This window comes from Manis pentadactyla, chromosome 1, assembly GCF_030020395.1.
Source record: "Manis pentadactyla isolate mManPen7 chromosome 1, mManPen7.hap1, whole genome shotgun sequence".
NCBI lineage: Eukaryota > Metazoa > Chordata > Mammalia > Pholidota > Manidae > Manis > Manis pentadactyla.
This window is the reverse complement of record NC_080019.1, coordinates 127313267-127336796: the sequence shown is the minus strand read 5'-3', so window position 1 is coordinate 127336796 and position 23530 is coordinate 127313267. Positions and strand designations below refer to the sequence as shown.

Sequence of the window (23530 nt, the reverse complement as noted above, 5' to 3'; positions counted from 1 at the left end):
TTTTGAGTTTCAAAGAATGCTTAAATTCCATTCATCAATCTTTATTACAGCCTGCTGGGTCTTGCATAGCCATGATAGTCTTCAAAAGTATCCTGAGGTACAATTCTTTTTGGCCTTATTCAGAGAAACAAGTTCTCTAATATCAACCCCAACTTTGATTCTGGAAAGTTTATGTGGTACCAAGTTTTCTATTCTCAGGAAATGGAGGATGAGTTTTAGGCTGTCTCAATGGACATGTCCCTACAGTAGCCAGGCACATTCCCCTTAGTGTCTAATCTTTCCTAGGTCAACATAACCCTCGATAAGGCACAAGTGAAGCCTCAACAGAGCACTTCCTAAGTCATCCTGATATTCCCGTGAACAACAACAAAAAAACAAAGAACAGAGGCTGGGCTCTTGCTGCTGTCTGAAAGCCATGGGTGATTTTGACCCAGAAAATTCCTATGTTCTTAATTCTCTACCTTTAATTTCTCAACTCAAAGGTTTGTAGAAGAACTGAGAGTTGCATACTTTTCAGACATAAGACCCTGAAAGCAGTTCCTGCTTCTCCATTTCCATCTGCCCAGAAGCAGCTCTAAAATAAATTCTTAATTTGTTGTAGAGAAATGCTTAACACATTCTATGTGTGTCTATATCATTGATTCTTGTTAGTTGGCTATGACTTTATCTTGTTGGTGTCCATTCTTTCTTGGGCTCTAAACTTGTTTCTTCAAGTTGTTCATATGAATTATGTAGAAAATTGATATTTCATATCCCAACTGTATTTTTTTATTCATAAAGTCTCTTTTCCCTGATACCTACTGGATGAATTAGACAAATTCATGGACAGCAAAATAAACTGGCTGTAATTAAATGACAAATTCTAACTTCCAAATCCTTCAACAAAGCAGACAAAACCATGCAATTTACAATGTTAAAAAAGGAATAATAATATGAATATGGTATACTTAAAGGCAGTTTATTTTGTATAATAGTTTGCACATTTTGTCAAATGCTTAACATACTAGGTAGTGATGAGTATTTAGTATCTCCAGTGAAGATCTTACATCAATAGTCACTCTTAAAATTTCCTGCCCATACCTTTAACTTCATACTTTTTGAAAACATAACTGGCAAGGGAAGGAGCATCAATATTGCCAAAATTGACCCATACTCACGAGAGGATATTCCCAATGTAGGCATAGTAGGAGCAGCAGTAGGGAGCGTTCCCATCACAGCAGTAAGCTCTGCAGTCTTTGCCGCACTGAGCGAGGCAGTCCTCTGCAGAATGAAGACCACAGATGCCCAGTTAGAGTTCTGAAATCACCCCTTCACAAAAAAGGATTCAGTTTCTTCTCTTCATCAGTAAAAGATGCATTTAGATGTTCATTTCATGTACTCAGACTTCTGAAACATTTGTAAGCATCTTACTAGTCTTCCTTCTATATTAGACATAATGCTGGAAAAGGCAAAGGCCATTCTTCTGTGAGTCTCCTGCATCAAGCACCACAGTTAGTGGTCAGAGTCGGTTGAATGAAATGATGAAAGGAGAAATGAATGTCCCAACGAATCCATCCTTCAATTTATCAATAATGTTCTTATAATAATTTTTTAATAAGGTCTTTTTTGACTTTAAATTATTATTCTCAATTAACTTCATTTAATGGAAAATGTTACTGATATGGATGTCAGCTGAAGAGGAATTTAAAATAATGTGTATGTTTTATGATATTGCATTATATGCTTTTCTTTCTCTATTATTTTTGACCTTCATAATTACACGTTGTATCCAAATGGTAACACAAATGAATCCGCATACTCTGTCAGTTCATTTGGATTGGAAGATAATGAATTAATTGTAGGAAGTTCCCATAGATAATTAACTTGTGAATAAGTAATGGTTTATTTATTGTCAGATTTTAGAATCAATAAGGTATGAAACAGCACTATGTGAGAGGGGGAAGGTATTTTCTGATTTAAAAAATCATATTGGAGTGATAAAACCAAATTACTGTCTTTTTTTCCATATGTTTCTGGCAAGGAAAATTATACCAAAAATGTTGAACAAAAATCACCCTAGCTTTTAAAAATTCTTTATACCACCTAAATGATTTATGTTTAACAAGTTAAGGTTATCATTTAGTTATAATCAGTGGTATAAATTATAATGGATATATGAGTTTCAGGTACATGATTAGGAAAACACTTAGTTTGATAAATTACTTAGTCAAGAATCAAATCTTAGTCATTTCCAAATAAATCTCTGAAGGAAATATCAACTACTAAATTACATAAGACTTTTGTTTACCTGTCAAAGTCACAACATAAAAGTATAAGATGTTATATTTACGTCTACATGTCCATGTAATTGATTTATCTAGAAAGGAAATTTTTGATTTTGCTTTTATATTGCCTCTCTGCTAAGATGATTCTTTACAAATGGATGTGATCAAAAAGTAGCAAATTTCATTCACATTTTTCAATAATGCCTGGCTTTTGTGGAATGAGTGAAAAAGTACATATTTTCTTTCTCCCTATTTTATTTAGGCATCATAAATTTAACAGACCTTAATGTTTTATTCTAGGATGTGGTAAGAAGAAATGAGAGGGAAAAATAATTACCTTTGGAAGATTCAGTAACTCTATTAAATACACTTTTAAATCTTGAAGACAGAAATACAATCTAATGATTTATTGACAGTGTATGCTTTCTGCAGAGTACATCACACATTTTAAGGCTATTTTATCATTTTCCCACCGAATTTCTACAGCTTTCATTTTTAGTGCTATTTAATTAATTCACATATTTAGACTGGTCAGTGATCTCAAGATGCTTAGCAGGGATGTTTTGCTTTATGCTCTTTAAAGCCACTCAGATAGTGGGAGAGCTTATGTCCTCACTCATTATGTCAGAGCAGGACAACTGATGTGTAAATAGCTTCATGGGGTGCCTTTTAAATGATGCCCAGGACAGTGATATCTTACTAAGCTTTCCATGAATGTCAAAGATTCAATTACTACTATTGTATTGCAATTATAAGGATATAGGTCATCAAAATATGTTGAACCAATGTTGAAACCAAACCGATTATCTTGTAGCCAAGAAGCTGGATTATACCTGCAGCAAACATCTAGATTATGTCACACATTGTTCATTATTTTTATGACAGTTTCCAGCACTCTTGTCTACTTCCCAGAATTAAATGACTGAAGAGGCCAGATTTAATAGTACGGCAAACACATTCACAATCACAACATTTCCAAACTAAGGTTTCCACCACACCTCAAAGCTTATTTTAATAGGCTAGTTGCTTTCTCCAGTGTATTCAAGAATAATTCTTGTGAAGATGAGAGTTTGGATGATAAAAAGAAGCATTTTCTCATTTTTAAAAGAATGGAACATTCCAGTTTTCCTCAGAAGATAATGTTAATTCCAATATTCAAGTTAATATCCTTGAAAATTAGCCAGTTCAGACTTTCTTTAGCAACTTTAATTAAAGGCATGCTCTGGAAGAAAGTTCCCCAAGCCCCACCCCACCTTAAGAAATGTATAGTAAAGTGAAAGCAACATCTGGCTCAAAGCACACACTCAGAAAGGGTTCTTGTAAGCTATAGCTAAGGATAAGAGAGGAAGGAAGGGGAGGGGACCAAAATAACTGGCGAGGCAAAGAAGGTAAAACCTTGGCCAAATCCTGTCTTTGTAGCCTGCAGTGGGAGTTGGATAATAACATAAACACTTCACTGGGTTTCTTTCCAAATGTGACTCCACTGTGAAAGTATAGAAACCTTGCTCTTATTCCCTTAACTAACAGAATTAGAATTTAATACATTTGCTTTGAGGAAAGTAATTCAGGTTATGGGCAGTGCATTTGCTTAGATTATTGTCCCATCAAGGCTGGCAACTCATTTAACAGGTGTCTCAACTATTTTTATATCTACATTGTTCATCCATCTAACCCCAATCCCCACTTCCAGTGTTATCTCTTAGTTCCAAGTAAACCTGTCTATTTTTGCATGTATATATATCATGATGTTTTGCCTTCACTCACAGTATAGCCTACTCCATCTCCTTATGTCCAAGGCCTCCCTACCAAAGGTCTAGTTCCTAAAAGTATACTCCTCAATTCAATTTCTCTGTGCAAATATTTATTGAGCTCCTCTTACGGGCCAGGCATTTTGCTAGTCTCTGGAGAATAATACGCTGAACAAACAGACATCATCTTCCTGGAGCTTACACTCCAAAGCCAGCAATAAGATCCCCTCCATTGAACACCTATAGCACATGGTTTGTACCTCTTCTGTGACACAGCCTTTTATACATTGGGGTGATGGGAACACCTTATCTCCCAGACAGTACTCAGAGCATGGCCTCTGTCCTATATATCATTCAACGTATTTCATTCAATAAATATTAGTTAAATGAATATGGCAAGCATAAAAAGGCCTCTGAAATAAAGAGTTCAGGAACTCATTAAAGAACACTTTAGCTAAACATGTCTTATCCAAAGACAGTAAGTCAGCCTCCTATTAATTGGCTTGGAATGACTTTGCAGCTTACTAGGGAGGGATGTGGTGCAGAGAAGAATTGAATGGAGGCAAAACTTTCGGAACTAACCAACCTTGCTGCCTGCCAGTTTTGGGGGTTTCCTGAACCCTGAGGGGTATGCACTGGCACTGGGGGAACAGGAGAAAGGGAAGGAAAGTGTGCAAATTAGAAGTTTTCAGTTGACCATTGGGAATAAAATAGATAAAAGAGGAAGAAAAAGTTGTTCAATAGTGTGGTTGAGTAAGGGCAAGGGAGGCTATTAAAGTTCTGTTTGCTGTGTTCTATTTTCTTAGTTTTGTTTCTTTTGATAAACAGAGGTGGTGGAAAGTATTGTCATTGCTTCAAATGAACTAAGAGATTTTAATGTAAAACTAATAATGCAGTTGATTCTGTTAGTCCCTCAATTGCTGAAATTTTGTATGGTTTATGTAAAGGAAAGAAACGTTAGCTGCAAATTAAAAGTGGTTTCTTCTCATTAAATAAGAAGTACTTTCCCTACTTTTATGAATTTCTGTATTTGAAAGTCAGCATTAAAACTACAATAAAACATGTTTAAAATAACTTTTAGATAGCCACTAACTTACTTTTAACAAACAGATTGAAAATTTCTATAGAAGCTATTGCGACTCATTTCTGGTGAGTCTGAATGAGAAAATTCTTTTAATGTTCAGATAAGTGTTGAACGTCTTTATTTCAGTTGCAGGTCTTCGTAAGTATCAAAAGGTATATCACAGAGCCACATAAATTTAGTATTTCAAGGTCATAGGTAAAGCCTGTGGTTTTTGTCATAGGACAGACAGGAAAACATTTTACAAAGAACTTTGCTCTTAGCCTGTTTTTGAATATGAAGCAGATGCAAAACCGTAAGTGTAATTAACTTTACATATGAATAATCAGTGACAGGCCATTCTGGGCTCCGTATCAATCACACAACAAGAAAAATGTTTTGCTTCTTCAATTATTAGAAATTCCCACTAAAAGTACCTAGGAGGAGGGAAATGAGATGCCCTTTACCTATGAACAAGTGCTTAGCTGAAATCAATGAAAACAGATTAGACTTGGGTGAATTTGCGTTTCTCAAAAAACTTTGTATCTGAACTCAAAGCATCCAGTTGCCCATCAACCATACTTTAGAATAATCTTTGAAAGAATAAAAACAAAGGTCTAAAACTTTTTATTTCTAAAAGGGAAAAACCGGATTACTCAGAACGTGGGGTTGGTTTGGGCAGGGGGTAGCCTATACTGAAATGGAAGTCACCACAGCCGTTCATTTTAAACCTTCTGCGATCTAACTTCGGGTGTTCTCAAAAAATGTTTTCCTCCCACCCCTCAGACTCTGAGTCCTGGATACTATTGCATAACTTACGCTGTTTAGACAGTAAAAGTCTCAAACTGTGGGACTGGGGTTTCCAAGTTGCTTTTCACAGATAGATAAAGAGATAGGAAAGGGGGGATCAAAAGGAAACGTTAGAGGACAGTAACAAAACAAAACCGCGTGGAGGTCGAGCGGCGGGTTCCAGCGCCCAGCAGAGTCTTTGCCTCCCACAAAGGTGCCAGAGCGTCCCTCCCAGCACGCGTGGCTTGAGGGTGACCGTCTCCTCGCCCGCCACCCGATGTCACTGACCTGCGTAGACAAAGAGCAGGACCAACTTCGGAAGCAAGATCCCTGGACACCCGGGCAGCCTGCGCGCGTCCATCCAAGCCGGTGGCCGGAGTTTTCGCGCCAGGACAGATAGACAGACGGACTGGAGAGACGGCTGGGTGCGACGGGCGAGCCCGGAACAGGGAGGAGATAGACGGGCTGGAGGGGCTGGAGGGCGGTCAGATGGAAAGGCAGCGCTCCCGAGAGGCGGCTCGCGCGGAGACCTGGCCATTGCTCCGGAGCCTGGGGGGGAACCCGGCCGGCCGCGCGGGCTGCGCTGCGGCTGAGGTCTCTTTGTCTCTCCCCGGGGCGCCGGGCGGCAGGCGAGGGAAGCTCCGGCGTCCTTGGCCATCCAAGCTCACGTTTCATCTCTGCGGGTAGCATCGGCGCGGGGCTACGGGCGGGGGTGGCCTCGGCTCCTCCCCAACCTTTGCCCTTCGTTGCTGAGCGTGACTCCCAACCAAGGCCCTCTCTGAAGGAACATTTTCTAACCTTATGCTTTGGCTTTTTCATGGAGTTTAGCAAGCTCCTTCCCCCTACTTCCCCAGTTATTTTTCCTCTTGTAATAAAGGATGAAGAAGAGCCTTGCTTTTTATCTTTAAACAAATGGAGGGAAATTTCAGGGTTGAAAGTATTGGACAAAAAGAGAGCCAATAAAGAAAATCAAAGAGAATTGGAAAGGACAGAAACCATGTATGGTATCTCTGCTGAAAACTAATAAAGTGTTTATTTATTAATCATCTAAAACATTTATAGTTAAGTCAGAGAAAACAAAACAAGACAAGAATGTACACTGTCATCATCATTATTTGACACTGTTTTGGAGTTACTGGACTAAGCAATGAGACAAGAGAAACAAGAATTATAAAAATTGGAAGCAAAATTATCATTTGCAAGTGATATGCTTGTGTATGTGGAAAGTCAAAGAGAATCATCTCTGAAGCACTTAACTAGAGTTAAGTGACTAAAAAAATCAAGTTTTCTTTCATGAAAATAAAAATCACGAAGTTCTCAACTTAATGCATGTAGAAAAGGAGACAAGATAATTCTCTTGTCTAAGAAAATTCAACACCATAAATAACAAGTTTCCCTAAATTAATCTAAAAATCTGTGAATTAAACTGAACTCAATACAAATACCAACATGAATGTTTTTCAAACCAATCTGACTCTGAAGTTTGTGTATGAAATAAACATGTAAGAGTATCTATTTAAAAAAAAGTAGTAAATGGAATAAGCCACACAGAAAATAAATTCAACATCACAATAATTAAGACATTTTAAATTAGCACTATAACAATAGGCTCAATGGAATAGAATAAAGAACCCAAAAATAGAGTTATATATGTACAGAAATTTAATTTATGTTTTTTAAAAAATTATTGTTGTAAAGCAGAGGGGGAAGGAATGGGTTACTCAAGGAATTGTGTTGGAGCTATAAATAAACATCTGTGGATTCTTGTCTCATTTTGTCTAAATCAATTCCATTCAAATTATAAACATTCAAGCTTAAAGATGCAATTATGAAAACATTAGATAAAAGAATGAGAGGATGACATTTAAATAATTACAGAATAGAGTGTCTTTACTAAGCATTATAAAAAACTCAGAAATCATAAAAGAAAACACTGACCAATTTGACACCATAAGAATGAAAACTTTCTGTATATGACAAGCCAAGCATTTAATTGGCAAAAATATTTGCAATGCATTGGATAGACAAGCCCTGACCTCTTTAATATATAAGGAGAAGAAAGCAACCAAGAGAAAACAGAGTAGAGATATTAATTTTTATATACATATAATTACATAGAAATATTATATATATATATACATATATACACACATACATGTCATCTATGTCTTCTAGTCTTTTATACATTTAGAAGATGCTCATCTTTACTTACAAAAAAGAAGAAAAGTATAAGTTATATTGACAGTGAGACATCATTTTTCATATATCAGTCAGGTCAACCAAAGAAAAAGCAATCAACTTTTAAGTAGAGCAATATGGCAATATATATCAAAATCCAAATGTAATGCACTTTAATTAGGTCAGTCCTCCTCTAGAAATTTACCACTGCTGTATGGGAGAATATATCACCTCCAAAATAAATATAACCTAAGATCTCTAGAATGTTTTCTGCTTCAATGAAGACTCAACCATCCATCTGGTCCAGCAAGAAGCCTGATCAATTCCTCTGTATCTCTCTGCCCCAACAGTTGATCTATTACAAGGATCCACTGATTATACACCTAACCACCACTCAGATGTATTTGCATTTTATCCTTTAATTCTGCCTTTATCCAGGCTGAGTCTCCATTACAATCTGTTACTCTGTCTAGGGACAGAGCAGTGTTTCCAAACTGAAGCTAGAATATTCTTAAACTATAGTTTTAATCACATTCTCTCACTTGTTTAAAACTCAGTGGCTTTCAGTTGCCTTTAGGTTAAATTCCATACATTTAATTCACAGCTTCCAAGAAGCTGCTTCACTAGGTCCTGTCCTTTTCAACCTGATCTCAACATTCTGCAGTTTCTAAGTAACTGGTAGAATGATGGACCCTGCAGGAAGCAGCAATTATATAGGACTTTGCATCCTAAAAGAAGAAGATAATGTTGTAAGTCAGTTTTTGCAGAGCTATAGAGTGGTATTGAGGGCTTCTGAAATGGAAAGCTGCCTGTCACTGGAGATGACATTGGGTGCAGAGCACTGAAGGGGGCCCAAGATAACACAGGCATCTAGTGATGGAGGAGAAGACTACTCCTGCCCAATTAATTGTTAGACACAGCTCTGGGAGAAGCTGCCTGTTGTCAATGAGGCCAGTAGGAAGCTGCATTACCTCTCCTAGCTGACTTCTGAGAAAAGAGAGCCTTCTCCTCATCAGGTTCAACAGAACCATCAAGGAAGCTTGCCAACAAATTCACTACTGCAAAAGTACCTTAAGGTACTTAGTTGCTTGGGAAGCCCAACTGAACTGATATCCAGAGGCAAAGAAAGGTATCAAACCATTTAAAGAAATGTGGTAGCTTAAAGAAAGGATTTGAAAGAAACAAAATGTATGTGTATATATGGATAAACAAATATATATTAAATAAAAATAAACCCTTAAGAACACAGCATTACAGGGCATTAAAGAGTTCCTGGAAATTAAAATAAATCTTGCCATGTGAGATTTTTTTTTTAATCACAGAAAAAATTATAAAATAGTTATAGACAAAAAACAATTTATACTGTGAGATTAAATAAAGATCATATTTCATAACTTAGAGAAAAAATACCAATAGAAACCATGAATAAAAATATAAGACACTAAGATGTGTAAAGCAAACCTAATATAAAATAATATGCAGATTAGAGGCACTTTTAGAAAAAACAAAGAGTGAAGAGGCAAACATCCAAGAGATTATTTAAAATTTTGAGCTATAATAAAATTTAAATTTTTAGATTTAAAATGGTGAGTTCCAAGAACTTTGTTTTTAAAGGAGAGGCATAAGTATATACATTTCCTTGAGACCTATTTGAACAAGTATAGATTTAAAATCATATATATTTTCAAATATAATCTGAAAAGTTCACTTCATAAAGAAAGAGAATCAGAGTGGCATCAGACTTCTCATTTGCAAATATGAAATTTAATAGAGAGTGAAAATATTTCCAAACCTTTGAAAGATAAAGACTATAACTCAAGAATCCTATTTTCACATCAGATTCTATTAATATTTAAGTCCATGAAGATGTTTATAACAGTAATTATTATAATTTTAAAACATGGCAAAGAGCTTACTTGTCCAATAAAAGTGGAACAGTTAGGTGAATTAAGATACATACGTATTTTGGATTAACAGCCAATGTTTTAAATGATGGGGAGACTCCTTATGATATAAAATAAAAAGGAAACTGAAAAAGGAAAACTGGAAATAACTCATGGATAAATAAATTATGCTATATCCATACAATGAAATCCTACTTGGCAATAAAAAAAAGTTTGAAAATATAGGCAACAACATGGATAAATCTCTATAACAACATGCCGAGCCAAGAAGCCAGACACAAAAGGTTTACTGTTTATATGAAATTCTAGAAAAGGCAAAAATTCATCTATAATGACAGAAAGCAGATTGATGGTTGTCGGGGGGTGGGAGGCAGGAATAGGAGCTTGATTATATGAGAGAACTTTTGGGGGGTGATGGAAATCTCTATCTTATTAATGGTGGCTCTTATGCATGTATTTATGTGTTCCAGTGTCATGGAATTGTACACTTAACAGTACACTTAAAATGTGTATGTTTTAATACATGTATATTATACTTCAAGAAAGTTGATTTTTAAAAGCTGTAGCTAATACACATATGGGGTTAAGAGTACATAGAAATTCTTTAAATGCTGTCCTTTTTTACTTCTGTATTCTAATTAATTGTTATTCAATAATTTTTCCAAAATTATATTTGAAGGGCTACCAAGCTCTTCAAATATAATATATACTAGTTTTAAAAAGATGGCAGGTCAAACTTTTGCAATATTATTCTGTCTTTAAATGCATATCTGTGGAGATTATTTAGTGATACAGAAAAATGCTAATGGTCTAAGAAAGAAGAAAAACTGTATATACTTTAAGATCCTAATTTAGTGACTACACAGATATACACAGTTTCTTTATATGTTTTTCAAATATTTTACAATAAACATGTAATGTTTTATAATGAGAAAAATATTTTTTTAGGAAAGTCTTTTAGTTTAATCATACCACTTAGAATGGCTATTTCCTAACAACTAATATGAAAATTTTTAATACCATTGCATTTTGAAAATTGAATGGGTTCATCTCTGGAGATATTTTAATTCTAACCATAGTTCTGAAATTTTAAGGTAAAATATTCATCAATGAGAATTTATTATTGTAGCATGTGTCATTTGGTGTTACATTTGTATGAAAGTTCTGCCAGAGATGGTGTATAAACCAACATTTTAAATGCCTGATGATGATTAAAAATCAGTAAGTGATACATGACAGCTGAGTAATTTTAAACTCTAATCTTTAGAACCAAAGAGTTAGAATAGGGCAGGACTTCACAGATTGTCTAAGTCAGTTTCCCTGTTTCCTAGATGAGAAAACTAAGGGTAAATCACCAAGTCAGTTAGAGGCAGGGCAAGTTCCCACACAGAGAGGTCATGTATCAGATTTTGCTGTGACATAATAGGGTCTGCCTGAATGTGATGATCCTTTTTGTACTCTCCTGGCCCACAATTTCTTTATTCCATCATTTGGGCAGACAGATCAGGGTAATTTCTTGCAGTTAGTTACTTGTTAATGAGTAAAACAAAAACACTTTGTATATATTTTAGGCTCCTGCTTGTGTCTTGTCTTCATCTCCCTTAGAAGATGTGTAGATGCCAAAAAAAAAAAAGTGCTCATACAGACACAGGCAAAAAAAGAAAGGGAGAAAGCAAGGCAAAAAAGTGATGGAGAAAAAGGGAGATGATGTCAATGTGGCATTTAGGGCATAGGAAGAATATTGAATGCTTATTTTACACCAGGACCATTTTTAAGTTCTTTAAAATTTTAATGAATACCCTCAACATCCTAATGAAGTAGATATCATTATTATCACCCTTGTTGTTTGAGCAAATACATTGAGGCCCAGAGTGGGTAGATGACTTTGCTCAAGGTCACACACCAATGCGTGGCGCCCTGACAGTGTAACTCCAGAACAGAGCTTCTACCCTTAATAATAGATGCTATATCATCTTTCAAAACTAATAGCTTGTCTGGTTTTGGTGAAGCTGAAATTTCCTAGTTTGGCCATATTAAAACAAGAGATAAAGTATTTGCTCGTGAGCTTTCTCAGTAGCAATTATTTCAGTCAGCTTCCATAAAGCTTTATGAACATCTCCAGTGTATAAGACCTAGTACTGAATGTGGGATGGTTTAAGGAAATATCCTTCTTTAAGGATTTTTGAAGGAAGAGTTTTTTGATAAAAGCACAAAGTGCTATTGGTTTTAGAATATTTTTCTCTCACAATTCTATGTCACACATTAATAATCTACCATTAAAGATGAAGGTCTTTTATTACAGTTTAGAAAATCATCTCCATCTGTGCAATATCTCATGTAATCATCCTAACAATCCTAAAGTGGATTGTATTACCATTATTATTTTTAATTTTAACTACTGTAATTTTGCTATAATTTAGAAATGTGGTTCTACAAGTTTAGTGTGCATCAGAAGCACCTGCAGCGCTTGCTGAAACACAGATCGTGGGATCTGTCCTCTATTTGGTGGGCTGGGGTTGCTCCTAAGAATGTGCATTTCTAAGTTCCCAGTTGATGCTTATGCTGCTGGCAAGTACCACAGTGAGAATTACTGGTTTAGAAAATTCTGACTTAAGGAATCTTGTTTCTTGCCTCGAGCTACTTCTAAGAAGCAGGTTTGAACTAGGTTTCTGTTTCTAGAAGCAAATGCCCACCCTAGTATACCACTGTTATCTCTCATCTCCACCGTTGCACCATGGTTCCACTATTAACAGTTTTCCAAATCTCCTTTAGAAGTCTTCATCTGTGTGCCTCCCAGTGATTTCTGGTGAGCCTTTCATAATTAAAATTGGGCTTTCAGTTTGCAGGGTTCCTCACACCCTAATATGGCCAATTATAGCTTCTCAGAGGAGATTTGGGAGAGAGTTCATGTACTATGAAATGTTAATTTAGTGAAATATTTATTATATTTAATTTTGAAATACTCATTTAGTTAAAAAGATCTATATGAAGTAAATTCACTGAATAATACATCTTAGAAATCATTCCAGTTCATAGAGATTGTCCTCATTCACTTTTTATTTCTCCATAGTATTCCAATTTATATGTTGTACCACAATTTTCTCCTATGCTGGGGTGTTATAGTTTTCAATATTTTGCAATTACAAATAATGCTGCAATTAATACCCTTGAGAATATGTATTTTCTTATTGTTGAACTGTACCTTCAGGATAAATTCACAGAAGTGGAATTGCTGTGTTGAAGGATAAATATATTTCCAGTTTTGTTAAATATTGGCAATTTCCCTTATAGAAAGAATATATCATTTTGTATTCCTACCAGAAGTGCCCATTGCCCCACAGCTCTGCCAACATAACATATTGTTAATCTTTTGATGTTTTCTGTTTTGTCAGTTTGATGGGATAGATGGTATCTCTTGCAGTTTTCTAACTATGAGTGAAAATCACCAACTTTTCATAGGCTATTTATAATTTTTTGTGAATGGTATATTCAAATCTTTGCCCATTTTTCTATGGGATTTTGGTGGTTTTTGTTCAATTAAAAATTCTTTGTATGTTAGATTTTTTTTAAGTGATGTAAGTTGCAATTATTTTCTCCCAGTTTGTCTGTCTTTTGCCTTGCTTAAGGTGCTTATGCCATGAAAATTATTTTAACTTTTAAGTGGTCAAACTTTTAAACTTTCTTTTTTGGTATCTGGATTTTGAAATCGTGGTTAGAAAGCCTTTTCCTACTTCCAGGGTATAGAATAAGTCACCTTCAAAAATAATACTTGTATAGTTTCATTTTATATATTTACCTCTCATTGTTGCTATGTGCATAATTCAGTAGGTAGAAGGATATAAAATTAACATGTAATAGTCATTAAGTATTTAAATATATAAGTCATAACTAGTTAGAACATATGTTTGTTTTGTTGGTGTGAGGGTATATGGGGAGATCTGAAATCAAATGGCCACCATTGTTTTCTGGTTAGAGATCTGATGCATTTATTTTCAACAGAATTAGGAATTCTTTAAGTGGATAATATACTCTTTGTGGTTGTAGTTCAGAGAATGATATAGAAAAATTAATGGAATGCATCTGTAATAAATAAAAAAACTGCAACTTATTCTGTAGTAATAAACACAAATGAAAATGTGGCTTATGTTATCAACAGTTTTAATCTTTGGGCTGATGAAAGTATTTCACTGTACTAAGAGGAGAAAATTTTTCAATTAAGTAAAGTTCCCCCCAATTTATGTTAAATAATATTACACTGATTTAAATTTCAGAAAAGGAGAAGTATCATCCATATGTCCTGTGTGTGTGTTTGTTTGTTTTTTGAGTTAGATGGGTGTCTTCTCATTTGGTCTTTGTATGCAAACATAACTTCACGTAGTTTACATGTGTTTGCTCAATTTGATGCTCTGTGTTTTTGTCAATTAACATTGTATCCTAAACATTTTCAGTATTTGTTTACAGCCTTCATAATCATTAATGTCAGTAGCTGCTTAGAATTCCATTAGGCTGTTTTAGCAGATTTTACTGAGCCCTCCCTTTATTGCTGCAATAGCTCTTCTGACTGCTCTGCGTATTTCCACTTTGCCTATATTTAATCAGTTTTGCAGGCATTAGCCTAAGTAATTGTTTAGAAATGACAGCAGATCCTCATATTCCACTGATTGAAATTATTTCACATATTTCTTTTGTACTTGGAATAAAATTCATACTCCTTACCAAGTCCTACAAAGTCATGCACAATTTAGTTTCCCTCTGCATATTTTGATTTCTTACCACATTTTCATCCTTCCACATGACAGGCTAGCCACAAAAGAGCCTCTTGGAGCTTCCCAGAAGAATCAATCTTTTTGCCTCAGAATCCTACCTTTTGCTATTCCACTCTGTGTAGCGGTCCTTCCAGGTAATTCTGATACATAGTAAAATTTGAGAACCGTTGGTCTAGGAAATTGATTCAATAAAAATATAATCTGAGTTAGGAAATTGAGGTCAATAAAAATATACCCTGAGCTACTTATGTAATTTAAAGTTTTCCACAGCCATGTTAAAAAAGTAAAATGAAAGAGGTGAGATTAAAGATATATGTAATTTATCTTAATCAATCCAAAATACTGCAACATGTAATCAATATAAATTATTATTGATGAGATTATTTTATATTATTTTTATGTGAAGTCTTCAAGATCCTGTGTGCATTTTATACTTAATAGCCTATTTCAGTTTGGAAACTAAATTTCCATCAGAAAACCTGATCTGGATTTTGACTTCATAAAATTTACAGTTGAACAAGTAAATACACATCTATACAAAAAGTAGATACCAAAATTGTTCCAAATATTCTTAAAAGTTTTCCAGTAATAGAATGAAACAGCTGTTTTAAAATATTAATTTAAATTAATTTTTAAATTTATTTTATCAGTTGCACTAGCCACATTCTGAGTCCCCAAGAGACACTGTGGCTATTAGCTACCCTACTGGATGATGCAAGTCTATAAGATGCCCAAATTATACCATGTGGCTGCTTAACTGAGGATTCCACATCCTGGACACCAAGTTCTATTACAGCAGTCCCTTTTTCTGGTGCCTCTCGGGCCTGGACGACTGCATCACCTTCACAGAAAGTAGATTCTGGTGTGCTTTCTCCTTCATGGCACTTTTTTTCTGTAGTTAACTGCTTAGCGATGCTTGTGATTGGAAGGGCCATAGTCACGTGCCTCGTGCTGTAGTTGCAACAGAAGCTGGATATTAAGTTTTTTGGCATTCTTCCTTGGGGAGGCAGTCCTGTTTAGATGGATAATTTGCAAAATATTGAAAAGGTATCCAAAGCGTTCTGGGCAGCCACCAAGGTCTGGTAAATAGCCACTACAAGTCCCCACTACAAGGCAAATACCCCAAAGGCAGGGACTACATCTGTTCTATTTGTGACTGTTTTAGCCATAGCTTTAATCATGGTTTGGCTCAAATGGTGGTACAAAAATTTTTGCTTTAATAAATGAGTTTATAATTCACACCAGTGAACTAATACAGAACATATGTTTGTTTCAGTGTCTTGGGGAAATCAGTTTCAATCTTACACTGTTGTGAGGAAGACATATACGTATCTATTTGCTTCTGGTCTCTGCTATGGCCAGGACAATTTTTCTGATATCTTCCAGGGATTTCTTCAGATGATAAATTAAAAATGGAACATGAATTATAGCAGAGCTAAAGGGTAGAATGACCTTGAGTACACAGCAAAGGGTGATTCAGCAGGTATTTCAGGAGACATGTCAGTCATGAAGCCTGCTTACCCACAGACTCTTTAAAGAAATGCTGACTTGATTGCAGATCTGCTCGTGGGAAACTGCAGGCGGGTATTTTGGCACTAACTGACCTTTTTCTGTCATAGACATGTTGATTAGATTAGAAAGGGCATCTGATCCAAGAGAAGTGAATCCTTAGACTGGCCAGCCATTTATGGCATTACTTGGAAAAACCAGATGTGTTCAGCCATCAAATGAATTCAAATGAGGAAATACCAAAATAGTGAGGCAGGTAATAGTGGGAGCAGAAAATGGAGGAGGGAGGTGTTAGGAGAGAACAGGCCACCCTAATGGCCACTGTTGCCTACGTTAATGAGACCAGAACAACTATGAATAAACAGAAGTACAGAGTAGAGAAAAATTTAATTTAGGTGTGTGTGTGTGTGTGTGTGTGTGTGTGTGTGTGTGTCTGTGTGTGTCTGTGTGTGTGTGTACTGTGTTAGTATGTTTAGGCTGCTATAATTAAAAATACCACAGATTGCATGGTTTATAAGCAACAAAATTTATTTCCCACAGATCTGGAGGTCCAAGATCAAGGTGCCAGAAGATTCAGTGAATGGTGAGGGCCCACTTCCTCACTGGCTCTTTTCACTGTATCCTCACACGGGTAGAAGTAGCTACAGAGCTCTGTGGGGTCTCTTTTATAAGGGCACTAATCCCATTCCTTAAGGTTTCACCCCCATGACCTGATCACCCCCCAAAGGCCCCACCTCCTAATACCATCATCTTTGGAGGTTAGGATTTCAACATAAGATTATTGGTGGGGGGCACACAAACATTCAGACCATAGTATGTGTGTGCACACAGACACACACACATATGGCACTGGCTCTTTCCTTATAGTGAAAAGCCATCTTCCTAGGTCTTCATATGGGAAATCCTTAATTATCTCCTCTAATTATCTTTCAGGTCCTGAGTCAGATGCCACCTCTTTAGTGGGTTTTCCTTGACTTCCCAGTCTAATCTTGCCTTCTTTGCTTCTTTCCCCACCATTTATTTCTAACACATTGCAGTCTATTATTTTCTATATAGCACTTATCACCACCTGAGTGAACTTTTTTATTAATCAATTTACTGTTTACTGTCAATTGCCCCACAAGAATGTACACTCCATGGAGGGATGGGCTCTAAATATGACATACACTGCTGAATGTGAGCCCTATGGTCCCTAACATACTGTGGGTGGGAAATAAGTATTTGTGCAGAGAACATGTGATAAATATACATTTATATATGACATATATTGGAAGGTTGGTAGACAGAAAAGAAATACGGAGAGGTACAGAGATGCTGAGTGCTTGTAAGTAGTGAAACATTTGTGTGTAGATCAGAGGAGTCTACCACAAATCTCTTCAGAGCTACCTGGCTCCTTCCTTTCCCACTTCTCCTGTGGTCTGTCTTCCTTTTCTTGAGATTGTATAGTAATTTAGGGTCAAAAGTATTTTTTTCACTAAGGTATAATTGACATATTTGTTAGCTTCAGGTTTACAACATAATGGTTCAATATTTGTATACATCGCAAAATGATCACCACAATAGGTCTAGTGGCATCCATAACTATACAAAGTTACACAAAATTTTTTTTCCTGGAATGACAACTTCTATGATCCTCTTACCACCTGTCAATTACACAGTACAGTACCATCAACAATAGTCATCATGCTGTCCACTAAACCCCATGACTTATTTAATTTCTAATTTGAAGTTTGTCTCCTTTTGATAGGGTCAAAAGTATTAGGATATGTCTTGTTGCAAGGTTTACCAAGTCTCATTTTTGTTGATTAAATTAGGAGTAGAGGATTTTTCTTGTGTTTGTCATCTCCTCTTCCTTACTCTGGTAGCAGCGCTCCAATTTTTCTCTTAATCAGTGGTTCTCAGACAGGGAAAATCCACCCCACCCTTGCCCTCTGCTGAAGACATTGGATATTTGGAGATATTTTATTTGTCATGACTGGAAGGGTGCATAGTGAGCAGGGATACTGCTAAAATCCTACAACTCACAGGACGGTGCCACGCAACAAAGAGTTATCCAGTCCCCAATGTCAACAGCGCTGAGGCTGAGAAACATGGCTCTAAACTTTCTCTCCATTCATGAGTCTTATACGACGATGTAGTTTTACTTTGCCTCAAGTTCATGGATTTTCTGCCACTTAAATAGTAGAGTTGGTATAGAAGAATCAAGTTAGTGCTAGGGATACCTCTTATTAACCAGGTTGATTTGATTATATGTGTGCAACTACTCTCCCTCCCAAATTTTACTAAAGAACAATTAAAAATTAGATGTATGTTAATTCATAAGGTCCAACACAGTAAGAGAGAAGACACCTGTGGATAAAAATTTGTTGTAAAATTTGGAAGCTAGAAAGCAGTTGAGAAGTAACTGACATACCAGAGGGAAGACACCTCAACTTAAGGATCTGCAAAAGGTGAGCCAATTGCATTGCTCAGAAGTTGGAGGTATCAGGTGAAATGGAAGGCAGTGATGGGAAGTGGGAGTGAAACAAGAAGGACTGGTTTAAAGAGTATTTGTAAAAGTGGGTGGGCTCCAGATCTCCTCTGCAACCATGAATTGCCTTATCCTTTCCCCCCATCTCCACTTCTTTCTCCCCTACCAGCAACAGCATCTCATATTTGGACTCTGGAAAATTTGGAGGAGAGAGTTTCTACAGTCATGACTCCAAGCATGACTTGGTAAATATAAACAACAGGGTAGTGATTGGACTCAAGCCTTGTTAGTCCTGGTAGACCATCATGAAAAGTTCAAAATTCATACTAAATATGTCAGAAAGACTTTGAGAGTTTCAGGAAGAAAAATGTCATGATTTGATTTATCCTTTTAAACAATTATTCTGATTGCTATATGGAGAATAAGTTATAGAGACACAATGACATAAGCAGGGAGATAATTTTGGACGCTATTTTTGTATATCATGGTGGCATGGACCTTTCTGGTTGCAGAATAGATGAGGAAAATGGATGATTCATCTCCAATCATGGAGATGTAAGAATAAGAAAAAAGCTTGGGTTGCATGTAGGATATATGTAGGAGCTGAGAGCAAGAAAGGAACAAAAGATGATTTTTAGATTTTTAAGTTGAACAATGAAGTGGATGACACCCCCATTCATTGAAATGAAGAAGGTTGAGAAAGGAAAGGTTTCGGGGGTTGGTTGGAACAGTTGGTAGGTTTTGTCCATGTTGAGATACTTATTTGGACATCCAAGTAGAAATGCCAAGCAAGGAAGTGGAAAGTTGCTCAGGATCAATACCAGAGATATAAACTTGGGAATCATCACTCTGTGGATGGTGCTATGAGTTGTATTACACTTCCTCCAAAAAATATGTTGAAGTCATAATCCCCAGGGCCATACAGTGTAAATTTTCTTGGAAATATGGCCATTGCAGATGTAATTACTCAAGTTAAGATGAGGTCATACTGGAGTCGGGTGGGCTCCAATCTCATATGCCTTAAGTCCTTATAGGAAGAGAAAAGACACAAGAAACAGACACATGAGGGGAGAAAACTACGTGGTGATGGAGGCAGAGATTGGAATTATACAGCTTCGAACCGAGGAAAGCCAAGCATTGCCGGTAAACCACCAGAAGCTTGGAAGAAGTAAGGGCCTTGTTCCTGTGCACAGGCTTCAGGTTTCAGAGAGAAAATGGCCTTGCTGACAACTTGATTTTTTTTTTTTTTAGGAGAGCAAGGTACAGGCTTTTATTTAGAAATAAAGTGAGAGGAAAGAGCTCCTGGCTCATGCTAGGAGGGGACAAGAGAGCCCGACAACTTGATTTTGTGCCTCTAGCCTCCAGAACTACAAGACAATACATTTTAGTTTGTGGTAGTCGGCTATGGTAGCACCAGGAAACTAATAAAATGGTATTTAAGGGCATGGACCTGGATGAAAGCATTCAAGGAGAGAATAGATAAAGAAAAGAGAGCCAAAAACTGAGCCATGAAGCACCCCAGCCAGGAGGTTTATGGCACTGCCCCAGTTCTGAATGGCTCCTGACCCCAGCAGTATCTGAGTGCTTCTTCCTGTGTGGACAAGCTTGTGACATGCTCCCTAGTCCCTCCAGATAGCAGATCCTGCTGTTCTCCGGTGATGTCTTTGTGCTTCTGTCTTTTACAGTGACTCACTCATATCAGTGCTGCCTCACTAAAACAAGACAGAAAAAGGCTGGCAACCTTGTGGGGTACCACTTTTAATACCATCTTGTTAAAGGGATTTACAGATGTGTGTAATTCACAAACAGTGGGGTCAGAAGAGTAAGATCAGAGCATTTCAAAAGTAATTTTCTTTCCACTTTAACCTATTGTGCCATTTCTGAGAGGAGGTAGCTTTACAATGTGGTGAACATGGGGATATTCTGGACTGCCCTTTATAACACGTGATGCAATCCATGTTCTCTATCATAGACCTCATTATTAAACTACCTCCAATATGAGCCATTCAAGCTGACAAGGAGGGAATCTTGCCTTCTGTCTACTGGAATTAATGCCTCTGCTCTGTAATTATCCAGCAAGTATATAAGCATGTATCTCATATATATTCCCTCTTGATTATTAACAGACACTGCATTTGCCATGTTCCATTTCTCTATGACCATCTTCTATTTCTCTCTGTTTCTTAATGTGAGAAGTAAATAGGAGTGTGATACTACTTCTCTTTTATAAAGTGAATTCAAATTTAGGAAGTGAGACTAACCACCCAGGAGTTAATTGTGAAATTTAAATGAATCCAGCGTTTTATCCTTTCTGTTCCCCAGATCCTATTAGAGTTCTCAGTTTCAGTGTGCAACTTTCCCCACACTTCTATTGCCAAGCCTCCACCAGCTTTTTCTTCTTTACGAGGTTATTCCATCAACTTAGGTTCCAACTTCCACCTCCTTCTATCCCCTAATTAAAATCCTCCTAAGAGAACTTTTTCTGGATGTGTCTCTTATTCTGCATTTTAGCATCTCATTCTTTTTTCTCTGGCTCTTGTCCTCAGTATGTAAACATGACTGCAGATGTTATAAACTGAGAAGCTATGTAGTCCCTTTGGTAATTTTAATTTTAACTGTTGTGCCTAAGTTTTGGCAAAGCTCTGTCTCTACAGATTTTGTTGTTGCTTTGAGAGATGTGTTTCTGCTTTATGAATATATATTTATAATGTAGTCTGCTTGTGTACTGTAATTTATTCTTTGAGATTGCATGTATTCTTGCTTGAGCAGCTGTTTTCTGGAATGAGGATCTCAGATTAAGGGGACTTCAGGAGAGATAAAAACATAATTTTAAACTTACACTGGAAAAAAATAGGAAAGAAGGGTATTTATTTTTGTGTGTGAACACTTTTGTGGACCTTTGATTTCCTAGCAGTGGTGTTGCCAAAGACTGAATGTACTGGATGCTGAGAAATGACCACACACACAGTGCTCAGATATGATTGTCCTGTTGGGGGTCATAGGAAAAGTCTGTATCTTCATAGGGATTGGAGGCAGGGGTTCTTTATTTAAGGGAGAAGATATCCCCTCAGTTAATCAATAGGAAATGAAGATCTTGTGACAAGAAGACAAAGCTGGCAGTAGAGTGAAAGGGAGAGTTTTCTTTCAGTTGGGGTCTTGGGACAGTAGAAACTACTCAGAGGTGTGCAGTGGTCAGGACTCTGTGTAGAGGTGTGAGTTGGCACTGCCGTGTTGAGTGTGGTTGGCAACTAGGAATACTGCAGGACCCTGAGAGTGAGTGTGAACCTGGGGGCTCTGAGGCCCTGTGGGTACAGCAGAGGTTGATAGTTATTCTTCATGTTGCAATTTTCCCTGTTGTCACTGAATGTTCGGTAAAGCATTAAGAGACCCAGCCTGGCATTGGCTCTGTGGCTTAGGATGTGGTTAGATGTGTTTAGCACAGTGATGGCAGTTCAGGAAGCCTGGCAGAGGGGCAATCCTGTGCCAAAGCCGGGGTGGCCAGCTCCACAGAGAGGCCAGCACATTTAGAAAGGATCATAGGAAACCCATAGATAGGATTAGAATATTATTATGTCTCCAAGAGGGTAGAGTCAAGGCATTTTGTGGCATTCATACAAGCGACCTTCAAGCTTAGTGAATACAACACTGTCTTCAATAATTCATCTTCCCTCCTGTCTCACAAGAAAAAATAATGTCTCTTTCCTCTAACCCTGAGAATACTCAATGATAAAGATTATACTTTGAATCATTGACATTTGAATTTTAAAATGATGTCAAGAAAAGTATTAACTTTTATTTGAAAAATATCATAACATCTTTCTTCAAAAAATAATTTAGCCTCCTTTAATTTCATATAACTTAAAGAATTATCTTTGAAGGAAAGATATCTGAGAAAAGGATGTACAGTGCTACCCTGTGTTATAGGAAGCGAATCTATTTCTACAAACATCTTCATTAACTGAGCAAAAAAAAAAAAAGAGAGAGAGAGAGAATATGAGAGGGAGAGGTGATTTCTCTTTGGACATAGCTGGTTTGTTTGAAATAAAAAATATTTTGTGGTACCATACATTTTGGAAATCGTGAGACTATAGCTCACAGAAGCATGCAGATGACCAGCCATGTACAGCTGTTCATAAGAACTAACAAAAATCCACTTGGGACAAATAATCATTACTGCTAATTCTGTGGCCTGCTTTTGTTTTGATTTTAAAAGGGAAGATTCACATCAAACCTAAGGTGCAATATTAATGTATGGAGATGTACATCTTTAAGCTGTCAAATAACAAGACTGTACATAATGCATTTTATATACTATGTTGACTATTCTCTTGAGTTTTGCCACTGTTCAGGGAGGTGAAGTGGGTTTAGATGTTGTTCTTCCTTGCATTTAAGTTTGCTGGTGACTATTTCTATATGGCTTCAAGTCATATGCCTTTTGTTCACTTGGAATAAATATAACCTGAATGACCATCTTAATTCCTAGAATCATCAGTGATTGTTACTGATTCTTAGAATGGCTGAAATTTTATTAGCTAGTCTTAAAAGATCCAGTATAAATTTAACATACTGATGTTTTATGCAGAAGTGCTTACCAGGTATCCATTTTTGTGGTTACTACATTTTAAGCACCCTCACCACTTTCAGACTGTGTCTCCACATTCTCACCCTGCAAGTGAATAGGGAATTAAAACTAATTTTTATACTACAAAGCAAAATGTAATTAAGAAAATTTGTAAAAAATTAAAAAGCTGCAATCCTCATAATGCAATTTAAAGCTAAATAGAAATGACTTTTTAATTATATGTTCATTTAAGTTATGTGCCACAGCTTCCCAAGAGAGAT

At 36.5% G+C, this 23530-nt stretch overlaps 1 protein-coding gene and 1 long non-coding RNA gene across 2 annotated transcripts in view; one reads left to right on the top strand and one right to left on the bottom strand.

Annotated features, from left to right (window-relative positions):
* The window catches only part of CYYR1 (cysteine and tyrosine rich 1), a 102791-nt gene extending 96233 nt beyond the window's left edge, over positions 1-6558 (bottom strand). Inside the window, exons 1-2 of the mRNA XM_036875246.2 lie at positions 6150-6558; positions 1158-1260 (exon numbers count right to left, since the gene is read on the bottom strand). Coding sequence (XP_036731141.1) covers positions 1158-1260; positions 6150-6519 — 473 coding nt within the window. The 5' untranslated portion in view covers positions 6520-6558. The remainder of the gene's footprint in view (positions 1-1157; positions 1261-6149) is intronic.
* LOC130683592 (uncharacterized) overlaps positions 1-18991 on the top strand; it is a 347925-nt gene extending 328934 nt beyond the window's left edge. Inside the window, exons 3-4 of the long non-coding RNA XR_008997405.1 lie at positions 16759-16801; positions 18858-18991. This is a non-coding gene — a long non-coding RNA (uncharacterized LOC130683592). The remainder of the gene's footprint in view (positions 1-16758; positions 16802-18857) is intronic.
* The last annotated feature ends 4539 nt before the right edge of the window (positions 18992-23530 follow it).